The sequence below is a fragment of the Narcine bancroftii genome, chromosome 13 (genome assembly GCF_036971445.1).
Source record: "Narcine bancroftii isolate sNarBan1 chromosome 13, sNarBan1.hap1, whole genome shotgun sequence".
Classification (NCBI taxonomy): Eukaryota; Metazoa; Chordata; class Chondrichthyes; order Torpediniformes; family Narcinidae; genus Narcine; species Narcine bancroftii.
This window is the reverse complement of record NC_091481.1, coordinates 85,839,622-85,866,097: the sequence shown is the minus strand read 5'-3', so window position 1 is coordinate 85,866,097 and position 26,476 is coordinate 85,839,622. Positions and strand designations below refer to the sequence as shown.

The following is a 26,476-nucleotide window of genomic DNA, read 5'->3' as shown; positions in this document are numbered from 1 at the left end:
GGCAGCACGGTTAGTGCCACGCTGTTACAACGCCTCCCTTTTACAGCACCGGCGACCTGGGCTCGAATCCCGTGCTGTCCGTAAGGAGTTTTCCCTGTGTCTGCGTGGGGTTTACCCGGGGGCTCTGGTTTCTTCCCACCTTCCATAATTGTATGGGTTTTGCAGATTAATTGGTGTATTTGGAGGGCACGGGCTCATGGGCTGGAAGGGCCTGTTCCCGTGCTGTGCCTCTAAATTTAAATGCCATTTTTTGTCGACACAGGACATATTATGATATGGGCCACTTTCCAGGAATACATCACCCCGTAACATGGGCCACCTGTATTAGTAAAGGCCTCTGGATGCCTGGGTCCGTCACCCCACTGCCCTGTTGTAACATCGAGATTGTCGCAACCCAGCGGCACAGACCATCCGATTTTAGTTGCGGAGCTAAAGGAAGCAACTGGGGTTAGTTGAAAGAGTGCTGTGGGAGATGTAGTGTGATCTGGTTGGATGTTTGGTCTGGTTGAGAGATGGTTCCTTGACGGTCCTGTGTAGATGTTGGACAAGGAATGTCGCCCTTGAGTTAGGGGTGTGTGATTGTGGGCTGAAGAGTCTGTGCTGTGCAGTCTGTTTTATTTCAGACTCAAGTTTCTGAGCTCGAAAGGGAATCATGTTAAACAGTTATACTTCAAGTCAGGTTTGTTGTACAGGTCAACAGTGTGAACAGAGCACACAGCCCTGAGGTTGGCCAGTGCTCGATGTTCTGCTACTGACCTGGACAGACTGTGGTCTTTCCATCAGGAAGTCCAGTTACAGTGAAGGGTGTTGAGCCCCAGCGGAAGCAGCTTCTCCATCCATTTCTGGGGAACACTGAGATGAAGTCAATGAACAGCAACCTGGCGTATGGGGCATCGTTCTCCAGGAGGGTCAGGGGGGAGTGGAGTGACAGGGCTACAGCGTCACCTGTGGAACAGTTTCTTCTGTAGACAAATGGAAATGGTCTAGCATTTCTGGGAGGTGAGCTTTGATGCGTTCCATCACCACATGCTCGAAACACTTCATAATGGTAGAGGTTGGGGCCATAGGCCTTTGAGGCCTGTTATTGTCACCCTCTTGGATACTGGCTGTCTTGTAAATGACATGGAAGGCCATTCAGCCCATCAGTCCCATGCTGGCTCCTAACGCAGTAATCCCATTCCCCTTCCTTTTATTGCCCCCAACCCTGCAACTTATTCTCTCATTCACCCACTTTTGCCTCTCCTCTCCACTAAGGGATCACTTAACCTGTTAACCTGCCATAATGTCCCGGATCTGGGAGGGAACCACGCACCCCAGGAAGGGGACAGAGATCGTGCAAACTCTGCACGCGGAGAGCGCCGGAGCTTAGGGTAAAACCCAGGACTCTGGGGCTGTGAGGCACCACTGAGCTGCTGTGTGCTACCTGTGTGTTTAACCCCAAATGTTCTTAATTTAAAAAAAATATTTAGACACACAGCTCGATAACAGGTCCTTTCGGCACATGAGCCCATGCCACCCAATTACACTTGATTACACTACTGTATTTTCTTTGAATGGTGGGAGGAAACGTGAGCGCCCAGAGAAAACCCATGCAGACACGGGGAGAACATATGACAGTCTGCAGACACCGTGCTTCACGACGCTGGAGAAACTGAGCAGGTCCTTTACATAGCAAAGATGAAGGTTCATAACCAATGTTTCAGGCCTGAGCCCTTCATCAAGGTGTGGGAAAATGTCGACAGGCATCTGAACAAAAAGGTGAGGAGTACAAACTCCATGCAGACAGCGCGGGATTCGAACCCCGTTCCCGATCGTTGGCGCTGTAACAGTTGAGCGCTGACCACTAGGCCGACCGTGGTGAATCTTGAGAGAGCGGCTCAGAATTATAGTTCCTTTGTTTAAACCTCTGCGGAATTCCAGCTTCCCCAACTCCTGCTCTTGTCTCCTGGGAGTTGCCAGGTCTGGAAGGGGAGGTTGGTCTATCTGCCCACCCCAGGTGGTTTTATTGAACTGCAGCAACAACTGTGGAAATTGTGTTAACATCAGTCCAACCGAAGGCAGCAATCTGTCAAAAGTAGCCTGCAGAACAAGTGAAACTCCCTGTGATTGGCAGCACAGAGAGAGAGCTGCCTGACCTGCTGTCCCTGGCCAGATGGGACTGTTATATAACACGACAGTACAGGCCCTTCGGCCCTCCATGTTGAGCTGGCCCATATATTCCTACCAAAAATAATCTAAACCCTCCCTACCCCGTAACCCTCCATCCTTGTGTCTAAGAGTCTCTTAAATTCCCCAGTTGTTCCAGCCTCCAGCACCACCCCTGGCAAGGCATTCGAGGCACCCACAACTCTCTGTGTATATAAAAAAAAACAAAAAAAACCTTACCCCTGACATCTCCTGCAAACTTGTCTCCCTTCCTTTTGTACAGATGTCCTCTGGTGTTTACTGATCCTGCCCTGGGAAACAGGCGCTGGCTGTCCACTCTGTCTGCACCTCTCAGAATCTTGTCGACCTCGATCAAGTCTCCTCTCGTCATCTTCGCTCCAGAGAGAAAAGTTCCGGCTCTGCTAGCCTTGCCTGTAGGACTTATTTTCCAATCCAGGAATCGTCCTGGTCAATCTCCCCTGGCCCCTCTCCATAGCTTCCACATCCTTCCTGTAATGAGGTCCAGAACTGAACACAATAATCCAAGTGTGGTCTCACCAGAGATTTGTAGGTGCAACATGACCTTTCAACTCCTGAACTCAATCCCTCTATTAATGAAGCCCAGCATCCCATAGGCCTTCTTAACTATCCTCTCAACCTGTGCAGTGACCTTGAGGAATGTATGGATTTGGACCCCAAGGTTCATTCACACTCTTAAGTATCTGACCATTAACCCTATACTCAGCCGTCTGGTTTGACTTTGCAAAATGCATCAACTCACACTACCACTTTTCTGCCCAACTCTGCATCCTGTCTATATCCTCCTGTAATCTATGACAACTCCTCCGACCTTCATGCCATCCACAAACTTACTTGCCCATCCTTCTGTTCCGTTGGGATACAGAAGGACGAGGGGGAACCTCATCGAGGCATTTCGAATCCTGAAAGACCTGGACAGAGTAGATGTGGCCAGGATGTTTCCCATGGTCGGGGAGTCTAGAACAAGGGGGCACAACTTCAGGGTAAAAGGGCGTTGATTTAAAACAGAAATGTGTAAATATTTCATTAGCCAGAGGGTCGTGAGTCTGTGGAACCTGTTGAGGTCGTTGGATGTATTTAAGGCAGAGATTGACAGGTATTTGATTAGTCAGGGTATCAAAGGTTACGGGGAGAAGGCTAGGGAGTGGGGCTGAGTGGGAGGATGGATCAGTTCATGATTAGAATGGCGGAACAGACTCGATGGGCCTACTTTTGCTGCTAGATCTTGTGTGATTGTGACATCCACTCACTTGGCTCACCCTCCCCTCCCCTTGCTCTCACCTCACCTCCACCCCATAGAATCTCCCCACCCCCTCCAAAGCCCTCAACAGGATTTCCATCCCTATCTCCCCCCTCCTTTTCCCCCCTTAGACACAGGCGTCACCAAAACCACAGCAAAGATCTGGCATCAGGAGAGAACTTGCTTTGTTTTGCTGCCAAGAACATTTTGTCCTTTGTATTGGAGGTTTTTTTTTTTGCAAATGTTGCAAATTTTTCAAAAAATCCACAGAAACAATCAAACCCAGCCACAGAATTTAACTGATCCCATGTCCCATTGGGAATCTAGAAAAGAGCAATCTTTAACCCCATGTTATCTCCGAGCATGGCGAGACTCTGTGCTCCCCTCGTCTTCTCCCCACCAGAGGTGGACGCGAGGAACTTTTAGAAAGATGTTGAGTCGCTGCCGTATCTAGGGGCTGTTTATGGAACACAGACACAGGAAGGAGATTGAGACGATGAATCTACATGCTGTCCTGGGATTATCCTGAGTCACTGTCGGATCCCAGTGGAACCCTTGATGTCTAATCTCTGAGACTTGTGTCAGAAAAATCATCGGCTGCTCTCTGTTAGAAAATCTTTGCAACGAAACACTGGAGTGATTTGTTTCTGTTAAATCCTGAATTATTGTTAGGAAATCTTGAAAGTGTTCCTCCTAAATCATCGTTGTCGGATTCTAAATTAAAATTTAAATTAGCTTTAGTAAAAGCAAGGAAATGTATCACTGTAACATGGAAACCTGTAACATTAGAGGGATGGCGTGCTGAGATTCAAAGTTGTATTCCATTAGAAAAAAAATACTTACAATTTGAGGGGTAAATATTTTTTATTCCTGCAAATTTGGAGCCCGTACGCTAGAACTATGAGGTTAAAATTATAGTTAATTTCCATTTTATTTTGATTCTCCTGTCCAGTGAAATTTTCCCTGAATGAATTCAAAAGACTCTTTGACAGGCACACGGATGCGAGGAAAATGGAGGGTTATTGGTAGGAGGTAGGGGTGGGTTTGTTGAGTAAGTTCCTTTCACGTAATAATACATTAAACATGTAACATACACAATATAACTTTTACCTGCCGTAAGTCGCCATTAGTGTCGTCCCTTACGGTATGAGAGAAAACAATGTAAAAGGGGGTTCTTTCAGAGCCGCTGAGAGGCTGTGAAACCTCTGCTGCTCTTGAAGAAAAAAACCCCATCTCTCCATCGAACTGAAACCCTCCCCCCACCCACCTTACCGGGCCACATCCTGGTGAGTCTCCTCTGCACCTTCTCCAACCCAATCATATTTTTCCTCTTGTGTGGTGTATGGGCGTAGGTGACATGGAAATAAATGGGGAGGTGGGGTTTCTCTGCGAGCTGGCATGACTCGATGGGCTGAATGGCTTCCTTTGTGAGATAAAGGGCTAGCGTAGCGGCCAGTGCCACGCTGTTACTGGGCCAGCAACCTGGCTTCGAATCCTGCACTGTCTGTAAGGCGTTGGTGTGTTCTCACCATGTCTGCGTGGGTTTTCCTCGGGGGCTCCGGTTTCCTCCCACCCTTCAAAACATACCAGGGGTTTTAGGTTCATTGGGTGGCACGCACTTGGGGGCCAGAAGGGCCTGTTACAGTGCAGTACATCTAAATTTTAAAACTAAATTTAAATTCAGGATCTTGTCTATTTCAGTTGAGTTCCCCATAACTCAGGTCTTTTAAACATGAGAGAAGGGCAAGGGGAATAAACAACTAGGAAAGCTTTGCCCAGTGAACAATCAGCTTGTGTGGGAAATTCCAGCAGATTCCATTGGATAGAAACTCTTCACAATTAAAATAAAAATCCATTGTGGTTCCCAGGCACTCCTAACCTCGATGTATTGTGCCAAAAAACATTTAGTTAAGTTGAGTGATCCAAGATGTGGATTTGAGCAAAAGCAGGTTTTAATTCTTTGATGTTAAACAAGAAAATCTGCAGCGACTGGGGGTCTAGTCAAGTTCAAGTTGTACCAGTGAAACCCAAAAAACAGCATTCTCCAGAACACGTGTACAGACATAACACATACAAACCATAGAGCATAACAGCACAGAAACAGGCCCTTCAGCCCTTCTAGTCTATGCCCAACTGTTATTCTGCCCAGTCCCACTGACCTGTACCCAGACCATAGCCCCCCCATCCATGTACCTGTCCAAATTCCTCTTACATGTTAAAATTGAGCCCGCATTCACCACTTCAGCTGGCAGCTCGTTCCACACCCCCACCATTCAGTGTGTAAGGAATTTCCTCCTCCGGTTCCCCCTAAACTTTTCCCTTTTCACCCTTAACCCATGTCCTCATTATATGTACACATATTAGCATAAATATTCTTAATAAATAGTAAAATCACGGTGAGTTGTTTTAGCAGTCGTTCAGCGTTCTCACTGCCTGTGGGAAGAAGCTGATCCTCAGCCAGGTAGTGCTGGCTCTCATCCTCCTGGATCTCTTCCCCGACCGGAGCAGTTGAAAGATGCTGTGTGCGGGGTGGAAGGGGTCCGCAATGATTTTTGCGTGCCCTCTTCAGCAACGATCCCAGTAGATCACGTAGATTGGAGGGGAGGGGGGTGGGGTAGGGAGATTCCAGTGATCCTCTCTGCCGCTCTGATGGTCTGGTGGATTGACCTCCGATCCATTTCTTTGTAGTGTCCGTGCTCACACTGAGATGCAGTCGGCCAGGACGCTCTCGACAGAGCTCCTGTAGAAGGTTGACACTGATGGTGGCAGGTAGCTTTGGCCGCTTCAGTCTTCTCAGGAAGTGCAGCCGCTGGTGCGCCTTCCCGACAAGTGAGGAGATGCTGTGTGTCCACGACAGGTACTTCTTACACATACTGTGTGGCCTGCTGAATCTCCCCATCACTTGTGTACTGCCTTTAGTTCTTTGACAGCTCTTTAATCAGCAAACTGTGATGAACACATTAGTCGACTAATAACCAGGGGCTTGGCTTAATGATTTGGAAGAACATTTGTAAGTCCCAACTACAACTGCTGGAGAATTAATGTTGTTAATGTATCACAGCTGGAACTGTACGCTGGTGCCAGAAGTCGTTAAACTACTGAAATCACACGAGAACCCAGCTGGTTTACTCGTGTAATTTCTGGAAGGAGCTCCAAAGTCTTTGGTCCAGAACTGCATTCACTCTGAACTGCCCTCTGTTACACTAGATGGAGCATTGGGTTTAGTTCTGTGTGCTCCCTCCTCCACCATTCCACACACATACAGGGTTCATAGGTCAAGTGGTGCGGGCTCAAGGGCAGGAGGGACCTGTTGCAATGCTGTGTCTCTAAAAAAAAGTAACGTGATTAATCGTGACATTGGTGGCGTTTAACTTGAACGTTTGCATTTACAAACCTAAAAAGCAAATTAAATTTAAAATGTAAATCTACATGGAATCCAACATGACCGTCACTTGGGTCTCATTCCCAGAACAGTCCCCTCTCCCCCTGTCGCTCCAGTCTCAGAACTAGCCCAATCTGGTCCAGTCCCCTCTCCCCTTGTCGCTCCGGTCCCAGAACTAACCCGATCTGGTCCAGTCCCCTCTCCCCCTGTCGTTCCGGTCCCAGAACTAGCCCGATCCGGTCCAGTCCCCTCTCCCCCTGTCGCTCCAGTCCCAGAACTAGCCCGATCTGGTCCAGTCCCCTCTCCCCCTGTCGCTCCAGTCCCAGAACTAGCCCGATCTGGTCCTGTCCCCTCTCCCCTTGTCGCTCCGGTCCCAGAACTAACCCGATCTGGTCCAGTCCCCTCACCCCTTGTCGCTCCGGTCCCAGAACTAGCCCGATCCGGTCCTGTCCCCTCTCCCCCTGTCGCTCCAGTCCCAGAACTAGCCCGATCTGGTCCAGTCCCCTCTCCCCCTGTCGCTCCAGTCCCAGAACTAGCCCGATCTGGTCCTGTCCCCTCTCCCCTTGTCGCTCCGGTCCCAGAACTAACCCGATCTGGTCCAGTCCCCTCTCCCCCTGTCGCTCCGGTCCCAGAACTAGCCCGATCCGGTCCAGTCCCCTCTCCCCCTGTCGCTCCAGTCCCAGAACTAGCCCGATCTGGTCCAGTCCCCTCTCCCCCTGTCGCTCCAGTCCTAGAACTAGCCCGATCTGGTCCAGTCCCCTCTCCCCCTGTCGCTCCGGTCCCAGAACTAACCCGATCTGGTCCAGTCCCCTCTCCCCCTGTCGCTCCGGTCCCAGAACTAGCCCGATCCGGTCCAGTCCCCTCTCCCCCTGTCGCTCCAGTCCCAGAACTAGCCCGATCCGGTCCAGTCCCCTCTCCCCCTGTCGCTCCAGTCCCAGAACTAACCCGATCTGGTCCAGTCCCCTCTCCCCTTGTCGCTCCGGTCCCAGAACTAACCCGATCTGGTCCAGTCCCCTCTTCCCCTGTCGCTCCGGTCCCAGAACTAACCCGATCTGGTCCAGTCCCCTCTCCCCCTGTCGCTCCGGTCCCAGAACTAGCCCGATCCGGTCCAGTCCCCTCTCCCCCTGTCGCTCCAGTCCCAGAACTAGCCCGATCCGGTCCAGTCCCCTCTCCCCCTGTCGCTCCAGTCCCAGAACTAGCCCGATCTGGTCCAGTCCCCTCTCCCCTTGTCGCTCCGGTCCCAGAACTAACCCGATCTGGTCCAGTCCCCTCTCCCCCTGTCGCTCCGGTCCCAGATCTAACCCGATCTGGTCCAGTCCCCTCTCCCCCTGTCGCTCCAGTCCCAGAACTATCCCAATCTGGTCCAGTCCCCTCTCCCCCTACCCTGCTCATTTCCTACCCCTCCACCCTCTCCCCTCCCATCTCCTACATCTCGTTCTCCCCTCTCCCTCCCCACTCTCTCCCCTCCTCCACCTTTTCCCTCCTCCCCACTCCATTACCTTCAACCCCCTCCCTCCCCTCATTTCCTCTTACTCCATCTCTCTTTCAGCCTCTTCTCTCCTTCTCTGCTCTAAATAGAACCACAGAGCACTACAGCACAGAAACATGCCGTTCGGACCCTTCTAGTGTTTGCTGAACTATTACTCTACCAGTCCATAGCCCTCCATACTCCTCCCCTCTCCCCCTGTCGCTCCAGTCCTGGAATTGTCCCGATCCAGTTTGGTCTTCTCTCTCCATGTCACTCTGGTCCTGGAGTTGTTCTGGTCCTGGAGCAGTTCTGGTCCATTCCGGTCCACTCTCTCCCTGTCGCTTCGATCCTGGGGTTGTCCTAGTCTGGTCTAGTTCCCTCTCCCCATCTCCTCCAACTCACCGCTACCACCACCTTCCCTGAGTCAATCTCAGTGTGAACGCCCGGATAGATAGACCCCCCCTCCCCTCCCCTGCTGACATAGTACACTGGACAGACTCGGCACGAGGTGCGACCCCCGATTGGTGCCAATCCATACCCTCACCGTGCTCAGATCGACGCTGCCACCATTCCATCTGGCTGGAGATCCAAATGATCAGCTACAGGGAGAGGGTGAAGCCTTGAACTCCTGAGGTAGAACCCAGTGGGTGACGCTGGTGGGAGAAGAGCCCGGTGACTGGTGAGGAACTTCCTCTCCTGTTACCACGATGTTGAAGGGGAGCATCCTCACTGGCCACGTTTGCTGGTTTTTACCCAAGATGCATTTGGCTGTGGCTGAGAACTGAGAGACCAAGCTAGGGGAAGGTGCTTCTCTTCGTTGAATAAAAAGCTCTTAATTTTATTTTCTTCTTTCTTCCAGATATCCAGCCAGGCCCCTGGAGGTGAGTACCTAGCCTTCCATTCACACTCAACAGGCGGTACACTTCAGGGCAGAGAGACGTGCCGTGGGTCGAATATTTACCATTGTGTGTCCAGAAGCAGCGTCTCTCTGTTCCAAACATACAGATACACCCTCCCCATCTCCCACTCTCTCCCCCTCACCCCTTCTCTTTCCCCTTACCCTCTCACTCCCTTTCCCCTTCCTTCTCCCCCTCACCCCATCTCTCCCTCTCACCCCATCTCTCCCTCTCACCCCATCTCTCCCTCTCACCCCATCTCTCCCTCTCACCCCATCTCTCCCTCTCACCCCATCTCTCCCTCTCACCCCATCTCTCCCTCTCACCCCATCTCTCCCTCTCACCCCATCTCTCCCTCTCACCCCATCTCTCCCTCTCACCCCATCTCTCCCTCTCACCCCATCTCTCCCTCTCACCCCATCTCTCCCTCTCACCCCATCTCTCCCTCTCACCCCATCTCTCCCTCTCACCCCACTCCCTTCCCCATTCTCTCCCCCTTACCCCTCTCCCTCCCACCACCTACCTGCTCATCTCATACCATGCTCACTTCCTACCCCTCTTCACCCTCTCCCCTCTCATCTCCTACATCTCACATTCTCTCGCCTCCCTCCCCACCTCCACCTTTTCCCTCCTCCCCACTCCATCACCTTCACCCCCCTCCCTCCCCTCATTTCCTCTTTCAGCCTCTTCTCTCCCTCTCTGCTCTAAATAGAACCACAGAGCACTACAGCACAGAAACATGCCATTCAGCCCTTCTAGTGTTTGCTGAACTATTATTCTACCAGTCCATAGCCCTCCATACTCCTCCCATCCATGTACATAACCAAATTCTTCTTAAATGTTAAAACTGAGCCCACATTTACCTCGTCAGAAGGCAGCTCGCTCCACTCTCACTCTCTCTGTGTGAAGTTCCCCCTAAAGTTCCCATTAACCTTTAAGAACATCAGAAACAGGAGCAGGAGTCAGCCATTCAGCCCATCGAACCTGCTACACCATTCATTGGCTGATCTGATGATTGGCTCATCTCCACCCATCTGCCTTTCCCCCCCCCTCCCCCCATGTCCCTTAATTCTCCTATTATGCTTTTCCCCTTTTCACTCTTAACCCATGTCCTCTAGTTTTTAATCCTCTCCTATCTTTGGTACGAAAACCCAACAGATGGTTGGTTTAAAACGGAGATGTTCATGGTTCAGGAGAACAGATCTCTTGGGTGAACATGAGATGGCTCGTTGTCATTTTGGAGTGAAAGTGACTTGGTTAGGGACACTTGGATTGGAGATGCTGGTCTGCCAGGAGCCAGAACATGGATGCAGCTCTTAATATGTTTGTAAACATTGTCTAAACTAGAGCTGGGAAACCAGCCAGGAAATCATTCGTTATTACAACCCAGATGATGGATGTGAGACAGAGGTTTAACGGTTTTGTTTTAATCCTAACCAATATTATAAACCTCTTTAGGGAAGTGGACATGAACTCTGAACACTAAATTATTTCAAGCCTCAGAGGTGCTGTGGGTAGAGTTACTGCTTCCTAGCCTCAGAGATCCTGACATTTTTAAATTTCAAATTTTTAAACTTAGACACACAGTGCAGTAACAGGCCTTTTTGGGCCACGAGCCTCTGCCACCCAATTACCGGCACAGTTATCATAGAGGTTAATGCATCGCTGTTACAGCACCAGTAATTGGGACCGGGGTTTGAATCCCACGCTGTCTATAAGGAGTTTGTTCAATCTCCCCATGTCTGCGTGGGTTTTCCCCACAGGCTCTGGTTTCCTCCCACCGTTCAAAACCTACCATGAGTTGTAGGTTAATTGGGCGGCACAGGTTCGTGTGCTGAAATGAAATCCCGGTACTTTTTGAACAGTGGGAAGAAACTGGAACCCCCCCCCGGGGAAAACCCACAAGGAGAAGATGCAAACTCCTTACAGACAGCGCAGGATTCGGATCCTGGTCCCGATCGCTGGTACTGTAATGCATTTGCACTAACCACTACTCCCGACCAATCTCCCTGCATCCTCGTGGGATTTCCCCCCCACCCTCACCTCTGCTGGCTGCCCCAGTTCCCAAAGTCATGCAGGTAGGTTGGTTGCCTGCTGAATACTGTCCCTTGTGAGTTGTAGAACTTTTGCGGGGGGTGGGGGGGGAGTTGATGGGGTGAACAAAACGGGATTGTTACGGGGCGAGTGCGAATGGAGAGGCCGAAGGGTCAGTTTCCCTGTTGTATGTAAGAACATTGGGTCAAATTGGGAGTCAAATGAAAGGACCAGATACCAGACACCAAAGGCCACGAGCCCTCAAGCCGTGGTGCAGCGACCTATGACGCTCGAGGGTGTGGGAATGGCTGAGCCAGCCCATTATGACCCACTCCTGGATGCCGGCTGAGTGACTGGCAGGTGTTTGTGTTTCCCAGTGGTCCCGTTCGAGGAAGTTTGGAACCGGAGTTACTGTCGGACCATCGAGATGCTGGTGGACGTGGCCCGAGAGTACCCAAGCGAGTCTGAGTACATCTTCAAGCCCTCCTGCGTCCCTCTGCTGCGCTGCGCCGGCTGCTGCGGAGATGAGAAGCTGCATTGCACAGCCCAGGAAATGTACAACGTCACCATACAGGTGAGGGACAATGTGCAGCCGAAGTACTCGGGCCACGGGGCTGAAACCTGTGCAGATACTGCAGTGAGCTGATCTCTCGCCCTCCTGTACACTTTCCGTCTGTGATTCTGCTCACAGCCGTGGTGTCAACGGCAAAATAGAATTGTGCCTGGCCTCACAATGATGGGTGTACGGTGAGTTAAGCAGTGGGCTGAGCACGCATCCTTGCGGTGCGCCTGTTGTGACTGGAGTTTAATAGAGTAAGAGCAATGTTATTTTGCCCCTAGAAGGTTTGTTCCGGAGCCAGATATCTGCAGGAAAGAAAATGTCGGATGTGGCAGTGGAGAGAGGAAGGAGAGGGACCAGGATGGGATGAGCCCTTTAGTTTGCTGGCTGCTTTTCTGGGGCATGAGAAGGGAGATTGTGCTGCATTCAGAATTCTCTGCAGCATCTGGCAACCTTGGCGGGAGCAGCTTCCCATAGCGGGCGTTGGTGAATCCTGACTGGATACCCTTGATAGGGCAGAGGTTGATGGGGGGATGCCAAGGGCATGCAGAATTTCCTCAGGCCCCTGTGGGAGTGGAGGTCTCAGTGGGGACATGTCCCTGTCTTTAGGCTTGTCATTGAGTGATTTAAGGTTCAAGAGTGTTTGAACAAAGGTTCAAAGACAGTTTCTTTCCCACATCCATCAGGCTCCTGAACAAAGCTCACTCCAATGATCTTCATTACCCTTGTTATATAGTTTTATCATTAGATGCTGAAAAGGCTTTTGACAGATTAGAATGGAATTATTTATTTAAAATTTTTTAAAATTTCAATTTGGGTCAATATTTCTGAATTGGATTAAAGCTTTATATGGAAACCCTTTGGCGAGAGTGGTTACTAATAGACAACTTTCTTCTTCTTTTTCATTAACTTGATCGGCTGGATAAGGTTGTCCTTTATCTCCTGCATGGTTTGTTTTAGTTTTATTGATTGGTACAATCAATAAGGCAAGATTGTAGTGTTAAAGGAATTAAAGTTAATGAGGTGGAGTATAAAATTAATTTGTTTGCAGATGATATATTAATTTATATAACATCCCAAAAATTCTTTAATTTCTTTATATAAAAAGTTACAAGATCATGGGGAAATATCTGGTTATAAAATTAATTGGGATAAAAGTGAAGATATGCCACTAGTAGAAGGAGATTATGACAGTTGTAAACGTGTAGTTCAATTTAAGTGGACATATCACCCGATTAAATAATTAGGTATTAGAATTGATAGAAATTTAGACAATCTGTATGTTAAATTATGTTCCATTCTTTAATAAAATTAAGATGATTTAAATAGATGGAACGATCTACCTATCATCTCAATAGGCAGAGTGACGTGACACTAACCTTGGCCTTGAATTTGGAAGCTGGTGCTGAATGAGTGGCTTCAGTGACTCCCATTATTTTAAACAATCTTCATCAATCCAATCTTTTCCAGGTCATTAAGTTAAAGCCCTTGCAGCAGGTGACAAAGCAGGAGGAGATGATTTTCACTGAACACAGCAGCTGTGAATGCCGGTAAGTGTGGGGTCGAAGTGGCTTGGGGTGTTGGTGGTGTGACCTTGTTTGGGGATTTGTCATCAAGGCCTACAGAAGGGGAACAGGCCCAGGTTGTCTGACTGTGCCCCACAACGTTAGTCCCATTTAACCACAGAACCATAGTGTAAAACGGTTAGTGCTGTGCTGTTACAGCACAGCAGTTGGGACTGGGGTTTGAACCCCAAGCTGTCTATAAGGAGTTTGTACGTTCTTCCCGTGACCTAAGTGGATGTCCTCTGGTGTTCACTCCGGGGAAAAAGCTGCTGGCTGTCCACCCAATCTCTTAGATTCTCCTACTCCAGGAATCAGACTCTCTCTTCACCCCATCAATGCTCCTCACAATTTTATACACTTCCTACTTAGGAGAACAGGCCCGGCCCCTCACAGTGTATTTAAGGGTTCTTCCTTAGCCAGGGCCTCAAAGTTTATGGGGAGGAGGCCGGGCAGTGGGGCTGAGTGGGAAAATGGATCAGCTCTTAATAAATGGAGAGGCAGACTCGATGGGCTGAATGGCCTATTTCTGCTCCTATGTCTAATGGACAACTTCTCTAATCCTGGCAACAACCTTGTGAACTGTCAGTACCCTTCAAAGATGCAGCAACGTGCTTCCAGCTTTCTCTAGTGCCAGCACTCTCTCAGGCAGTAGGTTAGTGGGTTGCAGACTCCCCACCCCATCCAAACGGCACCTTACCCACTCCTCTGAAATCTCTCTTCTCCTTTGTTTCAGACCACGGCGGAAACGATTGAAAGGCGACAGGTAAAGGAATTTTCAGCCTCCCGTCCCACACGCCCGCGCAATTCGGGGAAGGCCCATCAAGTGGGGAGTTTCCCCTCCCGTTGACTTGACAGGAGAATGTCTTCTTTCAGGAGAAGTGGCAAGAGGAAAGGCCCGAGGAAGAGGTCCAAGCAGGAGGAGGTGGCTGAGCTCAACCAGTGAGTGTGCAGGTCGTTCCTTGAGACCAGGTTACCCCCCCACCCCCCCCCCCCCACCAACTCTTCCACTATGCGTGGCATCTAGAGAGGTCACCTCCCTCTCTCTGTGCTACAGAGTGATTCAGATGGGCCTCCTTGTCACCTGGAGGTTTTCTGCTTATTGATCCTCTACCGTCAAGTACCTCTGAAAGGGTGGGCCTTGTACAGGTACATAATCCTTTATCCGGAACCCTTGGGGGACAGAGTGTTCTGATTTTCGGATTTTTATGGATTTCGGAAAGCCAGATTTAAGCCCACCCAAATTGTGCTGCCGTATGCATCCCCATCCCCTTCCAGTCGTGCTGCCGTCTTCCCCCTTCCTCCTCGCCCGCCCGACTCGCGCTGCCGGTCTCTTCCCCTCACCCGCCTGACTTGCGCTGCTGGTCTCTCACCTGCCCGACTCGTGCTGCCATCTCTCTCCCCGCTTGCCGGATTTTGGAGTTTTCCGGATTTTAGATGTCCAGATAAAGGACATCTTCCAAGCCGGCTTCGAAAGGGATGAAACGTGAAAGCCTGCAGACCCTAACCTGTATTGGAAAATGCTCAGAGGCATTTATAAGGCAGATGGTCACAGCCCTTTATCCAGAGTTGTGGGGGGGGGGGGGGTGTCCAGAGCCAGAGGGGAAAGGGTTAAGGTGAGAGGGGAAAGAGTCAAAGAGAACCTGAGGGTCAACGTTTTGACTCAGAGGGTTGTGGTTGTCTAGAAAGAGCTGTCAGAGAAAACAATAGGGACGGATATAATTATAACATTTTAAAATGCATTTGGATAGGAATGGTTTACGGGATATGGGCCGAACACAGGAAAATGGGATTAAAATAAAAACACGAAGCTGCAGAAACTCAGCCGGTCAAGCAGTGAATGTGGTAAAGGTAAAGTAACAGAACCAAGGGTTTGGTCTTGAGCCCTTAATCAAGCTATGAACACAATGTCATCAGACGTCCGAGTTTGGGCATCTGTGGCACTTATGCACACACACAAAGGTTTAAACGAGATTTTTCGAGAAGTCCGAATTCTTGCCTGGTCCAGATTTCTGGCATCCGACTTTTTGGCCGACTTCTACACTTAATGGTCTGGGTGCCTGCCGACATTTTGCTCACACCTTGATGAAGGCCTCAAGTCCGAATCGATGTTCGGGCGCCTGCCGACATTTTGCTCAAGCCCAAAACATTGGTTATGTTTACTCTATCAAGGACACTGTGTGACCTGCTGAGTTTCTCCAATGTCATGCTTTTGCTTCACCCCAGTGTCTGCAGACTTGTGTTTTACTGTAATGCAGGAAAATCTGGATTTGACCCTTTTGTCAATTAAAAAAAGAAGCATTGTCTAAATAGTGAGAGATGACCGAGCTCTTAGAACGGCCTTTGTGTGCTTTGCTGGAACAGTGAGTAATGAGGAAGGCTTATGGAATGTTATTGGCAAACTCAAGCGATTACAGACACTGGACTCTGAAAATTGTGCTCGTGGAAGCAGTCGCTCAGCGAGATTGTATGTTGCCAGCGGAACGGATCACAAAACTGCAGAAACAAACAGGAGAGACTTCAGATCCATGAGCACTGGAGAAATACACAAAGTGCCGGAGGAACTCAGTGGGTCAGGCAGTAACCGTGGAAGGCCGACTACAGGGAGTTGGCATTTCAGGCCGAGGCATTGACCGTCTCTGGCCGTCTCTGGATGCTGCCTGAGCTGCAGAGACCCTCGAGCATGTTGGGTGCTTTATCTTCAGGAGCGCCACGCCTGAATACTCTTCCTGGGCGTCTTCCAAGCCGGCTTTGAAAGGGACGAAACACGAAAGCCTGTAGACACCGTGACTGTAGTCAAAACACAGGAGGATCTCAGCCGGACTCGCAGCGTCCATACAAGGTAAAGGTATACGAACAGCTTTTCAGGCCTGAGCCCGTCCTCCAGGAATGAGCAAAGAATAAGGAAAAAACAGCAAATCTCAGAATAGAGACAGTGCTGGCCGGTGGGAGACCAATTAAGGACATTCATTGGATATGATAAGGGAAGAGGTGAGAATTAATTTTGTCTGTGTGAAAGGAGACAAAGGCACATAAAAAAATCACATAAATACATACAGATATAATTTAAAATAAACAGTTATAAATATTTCTAATTATTTACTCAGATACCGTTCATCACTCTCACAGCCTGTGGGAAGAAGCTATTCCCCAGCCTGGCCGTCCTGATGTTGATGCTCCTGTACCTCCTTCCTGATGGGAGTGGGTCAAAGGTCCTGTGTGCTGGGTGGAAAGGGTCCTCTATAATTCTCTGAGCCCTATTTAACCAACTCTCCCAGTGAATGTCACCAACAGAGGAAAGGGAGACCCCAGTGATCTTTTCAGCCATTTTGATGATCCTCTGTATTGACGTCCAGTCCGATGCTTTGCAGCTCCCGTCCCACACAGAGATGCAGCCGAACAGGACACTCTCAATGGTGATCCTGTAAAATGTGGCCAAGATGGGGGCCGGTAACCTTGTCCTCCTCGACCTCCTGAGAAAGTGTAGGTGCTTGTGGGTCCAGGATGGGTCGTCCCTTCTCTGCACACCAAGGAATTTTGTTCTCACCATGTGACAGAGCCATTGATGTGTGATTGAGAGTGATTGTCCTTGTTCCTCCAGAAGTCCATAATCATCATCTTTGTTTTGTCCGTGAGAAGTCTCAGGATATTGTTCTCGCACCATATTACGAGCCTCCCAACCACCTCCCTGTAAGCCAACTCAACAGTGTTGCTGATGAGGCCATCTACTGTCTTACCATCTGTAAACACGGCGCTTCAGGCCACAGAGAGGGAAGGTTTAAAGGGCTATAAGTCTAACTTGGGTTGCCGACTTGGTTGGTGGGGACAGGGTTGGGCTGAAGGTCCACTGCAGACCTCTGTGACGTTCTTTCCCTATTTCTTGCTTTTCAGATGCCCCACAATGAGGAGAAAGCAGCCCCAGGCAGCTTGAGGGAAGAGGAAGATGGTGGCCACTGGGTTAGGGGGTGGGGGAAGACTGCCAGTATGTCCGAGGCACGGAGAGACATTGTGAAGATTGTGTCTCGGCGTCGATGAACAATAGTGGTGGGTTCCTCGTGCTGCCGTGAGGGTGGGGGAGGGATGGAGGGGGAGGGAAATGCTTGGACATCTTGACTATCCTTTGGTGAACAGGATCCCTCACCCTGGGAATGTGGGGAGAGGGTGGCAGCAGAGAAGAGGCCACTGCAGACCAGGACCCCTTCTAAACTTTCACTCGTCCCTGAACTCCTCCTTTCTGTCAGATTCAGAGCAATTCTTAATTGGAAGGAATTGTTATCTACAACAATGCAACTGTCTCGTCGACTATTCCAGCCACGTTCACGATATTTAAGTTTGTCACATCAGGGTCCTGCATTAGTTAGGCGGTTGTGTGTATTTGTGTTTCTAAGCTCCTTTCCACATCAGCTCCAAGTAACAATGGGCAACACTTTTATTCTCAGAAGGTTTGGCTTCCTGAAAAGAAATGGGGGATTTTGATAGACCACTTCAAGCTGAACATAAAGATAATTTCATATTTGCCATATCACGTAGGAAGTTGGAGAAACATTAAATTAACTTTGATTGAATTTAGCACGTTTAATCGCATAATGACACTAACACATTGCATTTGTTCAACTAACCTATAGATGGTTTGCAGCTGATTTCCATTTGTACTCAGCATCTGATGCCTCTTGTGTCAGTGTCCAACAATAGTCGGCCAGATTCCAGTTGCCTTGATACCGCTTTTCTATGGTCACAGTGTCCTGAAACCTTTCATCATGTTCGTCACTGATCAGCAGGGAAGGCGTCCAAGTGTGAATGTAGAAAATGAATTTTCAACGACGTGCTGCACTTCATGGTTTTACCTGCTTGAAGTGGACTTAAAAGATGACAGGAAATCACAAAAACACATAATATCTAAAAAATGGTACTTGATAGGAACATTTTTAAGGTGATTTTCATGATTAAGTAGCCCAAAATCCATAAAATACACCCACAAGTGTTCAGGAAGGAAAATCTTTATTGTCCAGTGGATTCAGTGAAGATTCTTTTCTCCTTTGTAAAGAGCAGGACAGATATCCCTTGCAAAGGACCCAGTGTCAACATGGTTTACAGGCAGCAATGCATTTTAAAAACGTTTGTTCATGATATAAAAATGATGAGTGGTGTCAAAATTGTGGTGGTGTGATGGGTAGAGCCGCTGCCAACACAGCGCTAGAGACTAGGGCCCTCAAGGTGCTAGAGACCGGTGTTCAATCCCAACCTTTGGTGCTGCTTGTGTGGGATCTGTACCTTCTCCCTGTTACCTCCCACATCCCAAGGACGTGCTGGTCAGGAGGTTAAATGGCTCCTATAAATTGCCTGTAGCATGTTGGTGAGTGTGGAATCTGGAGGGGGTGTAGGGGGAATGTGGTTAGAATAAATAGTCGGTGGGAACAGAAGCCGAGTGGTCAGCTGGACTCAATGGGTTGAATGATCTGATTCCCTCCTTTGTATCCCTTAGAGTCACAGTGTGGAAACAGGCCCTTCGGCCCATCCTTCCCAAAATGTCCCACTCACACTAGTCCCACCTGACTACATTTGGCCCATATCACTCTCAACCCATCTTCTCCCTGTATCCTTTTTTCCTTGCAATTGCAATAGTTCCTGCTTCAACCACCTCCTCCAGCAGCCCGTTCCGTAAACCTTCCGCCCTCTGTGTAAACAAAAGGGCACCCCTCAGGTTCCTGTTAATTCTTTCCCCTAACCCCACCCCACCACCTTAAACCCGTCTCCTCTGGTTTCCGATTATTTTACCCAACCTATTACTGAGGCCGGGATTAACCATGAAGCAAAATAAGCAAGAGCTCGGGGCACCAGGGGAAGGGGGAAACCGCGTTTTTTTTTCCAGTGTCGGATTTACCATGGTTCAGCTGAACTAGAGACGCACAAAAAGGGGTCCCACAATCAATGAAAAATACAGGTTACATTTAATACAGTTGTGGTGCCCAGCCTGGAAGAAAACTGAATTTTTAACCTCTTATTTCACATTCAGCACTAAGGTCGTGTTGGTTGGGCCAATGGAAGGGCCTAGGGCATCTGTTGGCTTTAATCTGGCCCTGTATACCCCTTATCCTCCTGCGTCCTTAACCTTTCCCTATAGCTCAGACCTGGGCCTGAAATGTGGGTTACCCTTTGCTGCGTGACCTGCTGAGTTTCTCCAGTATGTTTGCATGTTGCATTCAAAGTTCAGATTTATTCTCTGTCTATCCCCTCATAATTTTAAATATCTCTCAAATCTCCCCTCATTTTTCTTCACTCCAGGGAATAAAGTCCTAACCTGTTTACCCTTTCCCTGTAACTCAGTTCCTGGTCCGGGCAACATCTTAGTAAATCTGCACTCTTACAATCTTTCCTGTAGTCAGGTGTCCAAATACTCCAAATTTGGTCTTGCACAGCTTTACCAGAACATCCCAACTCCTATACTCAATAATTTGATTTATGAGGGCCAAGATGCCAAAAGCTCTTTACAACCCTATCCACCTGTGACGCCACTTTCAGGGAATTATGTCTCTGTATTCCCAGATCCCTCTGTTCTACCACACTCCTTAGTGCCTGACCATTTACCGTATGTGTCCTTTCTTGGTTTGTCCTTCCAAAATGCAACACCTCACCCTTGTCCGCATTAAACTCCATCAGCCATTTATCAGCCCATTTTCCCAGCTGGTCCAGATCCCTCTGCAAGGTTTGAAAACCTTCCTTACTGTCCACGACGCCTCCAATCTTAGTGTCGTCTGCAAACTTGCTGATCCAATTCACCATATTATCATCCAGATCATTTATATAGACAACATGGAGCCCCGAGGCACACCACGAGTTGCAGGCCTGTTTGAGAAGCAATCCTCCACTACCACTCTTTGGCTTCTCCCGCGGAGCCAATGTTAAATCCACTTCACTACCTCATCATGAATACCGAGCGTCTGATCCTTCCTGACTAACCTCCATGTGAGACCTTGTCAAAGGCCATGTAGCCAACATCCACAGCCTTTCCTTCGTCAACGTTTCCGGTAACTGGCTTGAAAAACTCATCAGATTGGTTAAGCACCTCCTACCACACACAAAGCCATGTTGACTCCCTAATCAATCCCTGGTTATCCAAACACTTGTATGTCTGATCTCTTAGAACACCTTGCAATAACTTTCATACTATTGACAAAATAAAAAAGATCTGTGGAGGAAAAGATGAGACAGGGTTAATGTTTAAGGACGTTTGTGTCATAAGAACTTACTTATGAGGAGCAGGAAACAGACTTATCATTCCAGAACCCTAATCCACACTAATATCAGATCTGGGTCCAGTGATCTCTGCTGTTTTGTCCTGAGGAAAACTGTGACACCAGCCATCCATTCGGTATTTCTTTTCGTGGTGAAAGTAGCTTGAAAGAATTGCATCAGTAAATATAGGATTTATCTGTGTTTTATCACTATCTAAACCAGCAGTCTGATCCTGTGTCGACTTGCCTGCCAGTGGATGTTTGATGTTACTTTACTGACCCTATCTCATTCCTGTTCAAGTCATGGTTCCGGCCCAACTCGGAGATTGGAATCACAAATTCCTATCTCAGTGCTGGTCATTTAAGACCGTGTGATGCACAAAGCGGTTTGAAGAGCGTTATCAAACAAAGTTGGATACCAAACCACATCAGGTGATATCAGGATCCGGGGCCTAAAGCATAATCCGGGGGGGGGGGGGGGGGAGCAGAAGAATACGGGTGGCTGAGTTTCTCAGGGGGGGGGGGGATTAGAAATGGGATCCGGATCACAAGGGTTCTGGAGCGGAGTCTTCAGCTCACTTTCCACAATATTTAAATATTGCCTGTTGACTGCAATATTTGGAATCTTCGACCACTCTAAATTCCTGCAGAGAGATGCAAAAGCATTTACGGCCCTATCACCCAAGCATCTAATCTTGTTATACCTGAAGTCTGACAGGGGTCCTTCTGCCACACAGTAGATTAAGGTTACCTGTTTCTTTATTAAACTGGAGAAAATCAAATGCACATTAAGAGGGTCCACCGGAAAAAATTCCCACAAGTGGCAACCCTTCATGTGTTTTTTCTCTGAATTATAAGTGCTTTCGGAGTAAGAGACTAACCGTGAGATGGTTGTAACAGTACAATCGATAATATACCGATGGTATGGTCCGCAAAGGTGGTCAGGGGTGGGGTGGCTGTCCGTGCATCTGAGGGTGCATGTGAACATGTGTGTCAGTTTTCTGGGTTTTTTTTAAATAGGAGCATAGTGTTCATCTGTATAATGTGCACAAAGTTCTTTTTAAAAAGAAATTGGATCCAGGACCACAATTGGATTTGAGAAGAAGGGGGAGATCGTGTTTAACCAGGATGTCAGTGTGTTAGCAAGCACTGGGGGTGACAGTTGAAGAGCGGTGGATGCGGGGGTCTCCCAGTTACAGAAGCAGGGATGAGGGTTTGAGCAGCTGGTGAGCTGAGGAGTGGGTACAGAGGAGCAGTAAGATAGAGGTGGAAATTGGCGGACATTGGAGTGGATCCTTGGTCGGTGTCAAATATAACTCCACGGTTGGAACCAGTTTGGTTAGGTTGGTACATTACCAAGGATGAGGGGTGGAGATGGGGCTGGAGAGCAGAGTTCCCGCTGACCACAGGGATGGTTTCACCTTCCCCAGTAATTCACTGAGGGAGTATCTGCCCACCCATAGATTACAGCACAGAAAACAGGCCCTTCTAGATTACACCGAACTATTCTGCCCAGTCCCACCGACCTGCACCCAGCCCAAAACTTTCATGTCCTTCTCACAAATTTTTAAATGTTAAAATTGAGCAAGCATTTGCCCATTTCAGCTGACAGCTCGTTCCACACTCCCACCACTCTCTGTGTGAAGAAGTTCTCCACTAAACCTTTCCCTTAACCCATGTCCCCTGGTTTGTATCTCATCTTCTTCTTTGGCTTGGCTTCGCGGACGAAGATTTATGGAGGGGGTAAATGTCCACGTCAGCTGCAGGCTCGTTTGTGGCTGACAAGTCCGATGCGGGACAGGCAGACACGGTTGCAGCGGTTGCAGGGGAAAATTGGTTGGTTGGGGTTGGGTGTTGGGTTTTTCCTCCTTTGTCTTTTGTCAGTGAGGTGGGCTCTGCGGTCTTCTTCAAAGGAGGTTGCTGCCCGCCAAACTGTAAGGCGCCAAGATGCACGGTTTGAGGCGATATCAGCCCACTGGCGGTGGTCAATGTGGCAGGCACCAAGAGATTTCTTTAGGCAGTCCTTGTACCTTTTCTTTGGTGCACCTCTGTCACGGTGGCCAGTGGAGAGCTCGCCATATAACACGATCTTGGAAGGCGATGGTCCTCCATTCTGGAGACGTGACCCACCCAGCGCAGCTGGATCTTCAGCAGCGTGGACTCAATGCTGTCGACCTCTGCCATCTCGAGTACTTCGACGTTAGGGATGAAAGCGCTCCAATGAATGTTGAGGATGGAGCGGAGACAACATTTACTCTGTCCCCCTCATAATTTTAAATACCTCTATCAAATTTCCCTCATTCTTATTTATTTCCTGTAATAATTGACTAAAACTCCACGCAATGCTCTAAATTTGGCCTCGCCAATGTCTTATACAATTTTAACATCCCAACTCCTACACTCAATACTTTGATTTATGAAGGCCAATATGCTAAAAGATCTCTTTACAATCCTGTCCTCCTGTGACGCCACTTTCAGGGAATTATGTACTTGTCGGGAAGCAGCCTGCCTGATGGAGCACCAGTCACGAGAGGAGGTGTGGCTGGGGATGTACCTCTGTGGACACTAGTTCTGTTCTGGAAGATCTCTCCACGTTTCCATCCCTGAATGAGTGTAGCACACATTAATGCAGCAAAGACGGAACTACTGCGCAAAGGACAAAGGACAATCTTGGGGTTAAATACTGACAATGTTATTCTGCATCTCGACAGCTTTTTTAGACATACAGCACAGTGACAGGCCCTTTCAGCCTATGAGTCCGTGTCGTCCAATTTACACCCAATTAGCCCCACACTCCTGGTATGTTTCGAACAGTGGGAGGAAACTGGAGCCCCCAGGGAAAACCCACGCAGACACGGGGAGAATGTACAAACTCCTTACATGCAGTGCGGGATTCAGACCCTAGTCCCAATCGAGAACTAACTATGCACCTTTTTAGAAGGAGAGGGGTACAATTTGCTGTGGAATTAAATGTAAAGGGCAAAATAGGAATGAGATAAAAGGGAAGGTGGTGCGTGAATAATTGAAGAGGAGGAAGAGAGAATGCAAAGAATGTGAGCGAAACGAGTGCGGCTACAGATTATCGTAGTTGAACCTGCTCTAATTGTAGGGATAAAGGTGCCTGCAAAAATGGCCAAAAAAATTCGAAAAATCCAAAATAGAGCTGCAAATACCCTAAAGCATTGGGACCTTGGAGAGAGACCTTGGGGAAGATGATGTCAAGGCAGCAGCGCATTTATTTGCTTTGAACCTGAACCTGGGTTTTGACTTTTCAGGCACTCGACGTTCTTGCTCAGGCGAGGCAATTGGGAAAATCCCAAGGTTAATGTAGACCATTGGTGGGTGAGACAGGGGAAACTTTGAGGTCTCTGGTTGAAGGACCAATAGGCACTCTTGCATGCTTGAAGAAATTGGTGTTTTTCTTTTAATGGGGAAGGTAGACAGATCCTTTTTAAAAGAAATGTTAAAGTCGGACCAGTCACCTACAATCTCCAGTACGTTTTGAAGGGTGGGAGGAAACCTATGCAGACACAAGGAGAATGTACAAACTCCTTTCAGGCAGCATGGTTTTCCAACCCAGGTCGCAGGTGCTGTAACAGTGTTGCACTAACCGAGCCGCCCCAATCTATACCATCTCAAAAGATTTCACTCTTAAAAGCACACGAGAAATAATTACTTATGATGGAAACAGCAGACATCATTTGTAGGGGGAGGCAATGTGGTATGAATGTGACTTGCTGTGTGTTTACTGTCACTTCACTTACAAAAAAAAACCAAATTATCCATTCAGCAGCTGAAGAGTTTTCTTGTGAACCCCTGATTTTTAACTCTTATTGTCTCCTTTCTGGGACCCCGAAGCTAAGAATGGGATCTCTCTGCCTCGCCCTCCAAATGTGGCTCTGTGTTAAACCTTGTTAGAAACAGGATATGGAATGTTTGAAAACTTAGACTGCACAGTGATGTGCCAGGTGATGACCTCCAGTACTGTTTGCACCTCCACCCTGGTGCTCTGCTCTCCTCCCACGTCCCCAAGATACACTGCTTGCCCCTGGTGTAGGTGGATGCCGGGGGAATCATTAAGGAATTGGTCAGCCAAGTGAGGAGTAAAATCATAGACCATGAAGTGGAAGGGTTTGGCTGCGATGGCTCACATCAACGCAATGGTCTGCTGTGAAAATGTGAGGAAAGCTCATTGTTACCTGATTGTACAAGTACCACCCGGTGAGCCAGTGACCTTGGTGCAAAACATGCATATATGTTATGGCAACACAGGTTACAGTGTTCAGGTGGAGCTAATGCTCGGGAAACCTACAGTGGTGTAACATTCTCTGCTTATCGCACTACAGTAAAATGTTCTAAACACTAGAGGTGACCAGCTGGATTTCCACATTGCCCCTAAACCTAACACACAAATGTCAGAGCTAGCGATGACGTTCACATACAGAATTGTCATTTACACCGGCACTCGCTTGGTTGGTTGGGATTAATAATTGAAATGTTCTCTCCGGCAGACTAATTAATACCGCTCGTTGTCGACCTCGGTCCCCCCAGAACTGTACTTCCTTTCAAGGGGATGTGGCTCCAGAGATGTTGGATAACCTGTGGCAGGAAATCTCTGATGAACTTATCTGGAGTTCACTAGCCATGCTATCCTCAGTCTTGTAGAGGGTACAGGATGTGGTGTGGCTGGAATATTCAACATAAGTTGACAGTTGTCCATTTAGTACTCCCCGCCTGGATTTGCCCAGAATCTTGTTGATTTGCTGGAGGAGAGCTTGCACACATATAATAGTATGTCTGTGAGAGACAGGGCTCTTGGTTTAATACCAAGATATGAATCAGTGACTTCATTTAAAGAGGTCCATACCAAAACAGGCTGACTATAGAACTTTGTAAATTGTTGCTTAAAATGGAAAGGTAACTGGAGGTTAACATATAAAATGTCACAACTGTTTATTACTCTGGAGAATAAAAATTAGTGTTTTTTAAAATGATGTCTGCTGTTTCCATCATAAGTAATTATTTCTCGTGTGCTTTTAAGAGTGAAATCTTTTGAGATGGTATAGATTGGGGCGGCTCGGTTAGTGCAACACTGTTACAGCACCTGCGACCCGGGTTGGAAAACCATGCTGCCTGAAAGGAGTTTGTACATTCTCCTTGTGTCTGCATAGGTTTCCTCCCACCCTTCAAAACGTACTGGAGATTGTAGGTCAATTGGGTGGAATTGGGGTTCCTTCCAATGAAGGTGGCATCTGCATTCCCAGTGATCATTCAATGTGCAAGATCCTAAAAGGGCTTTGGACAGCATGGACACTGAGATGTTTTCACTTTCTGGGGGAGTCTTGAGAAAAAAGTACCAAGTTACAGGATAAGAGACTGGCCATTTAAAGGTTCAAGTTCAAGTTTATTATCATCTGACTGTACATAGGCAACCTGACAAAATGGTGCTTCTCTGGACCATGGTGCGCACACTTGCACGTGGACACACACACACTCACACGCATGTGCAACACACAGATAATTTAAAATAAATAGTTATAAATATTATGAATTATTTACACAGATACCATTCATCAATCTCACAGCCTGTGGGAAGAGTCTATTCCCCAGGCTGGCTGTCCTGATTTTTGATGCTCCTGTACCTCCTTCCTGATGGTAGTGGGTCAAAATGACTGTGTGCTGGATGGAAAGGGGCCTCAATAATTCTCTGGGGCCTATTTAAGTAACGCTCCAAATGAATGTTGCATCACATCCTATTTCACAGAACGTATCGCAGATGTTAAGTGACACATGACTGCAGCAACATTCTACTGTGGGACTGACATCTGATACCATGTGTTATTTCGAGTATGAGAGTTTATCGTCACATACATAAGTACAGTGTACAAATTTGTACTTGTTATGGGCACACATGTCTGA

General features: G+C 48.2%; 1 protein-coding gene across 1 annotated transcript in view; it reads left to right on the top strand.

Moving 5' to 3' along the window:
* LOC138748102 (uncharacterized) overlaps positions 1 to 17,890 on the top strand; it is a 36,657-nt gene extending 18,767 nt beyond the window's left edge. Inside the window, exons 4-10 of the mRNA XM_069907791.1 lie at positions 2,429 to 2,579; positions 9,134 to 9,155; positions 11,582 to 11,778; positions 13,234 to 13,313; positions 14,062 to 14,091; positions 14,202 to 14,267; positions 17,217 to 17,890. Coding sequence (XP_069763892.1) covers positions 2,429 to 2,579; positions 9,134 to 9,155; positions 11,582 to 11,778; positions 13,234 to 13,313; positions 14,062 to 14,091; positions 14,202 to 14,267; positions 17,217 to 17,256 — 586 coding nt within the window. The 3' untranslated portion in view covers positions 17,257 to 17,890. The remainder of the gene's footprint in view (positions 1 to 2,428; positions 2,580 to 9,133; positions 9,156 to 11,581; positions 11,779 to 13,233; positions 13,314 to 14,061; positions 14,092 to 14,201; positions 14,268 to 17,216) is intronic.
* Positions 17,891 to 26,476: the final 8,586 nt, after the last annotated feature.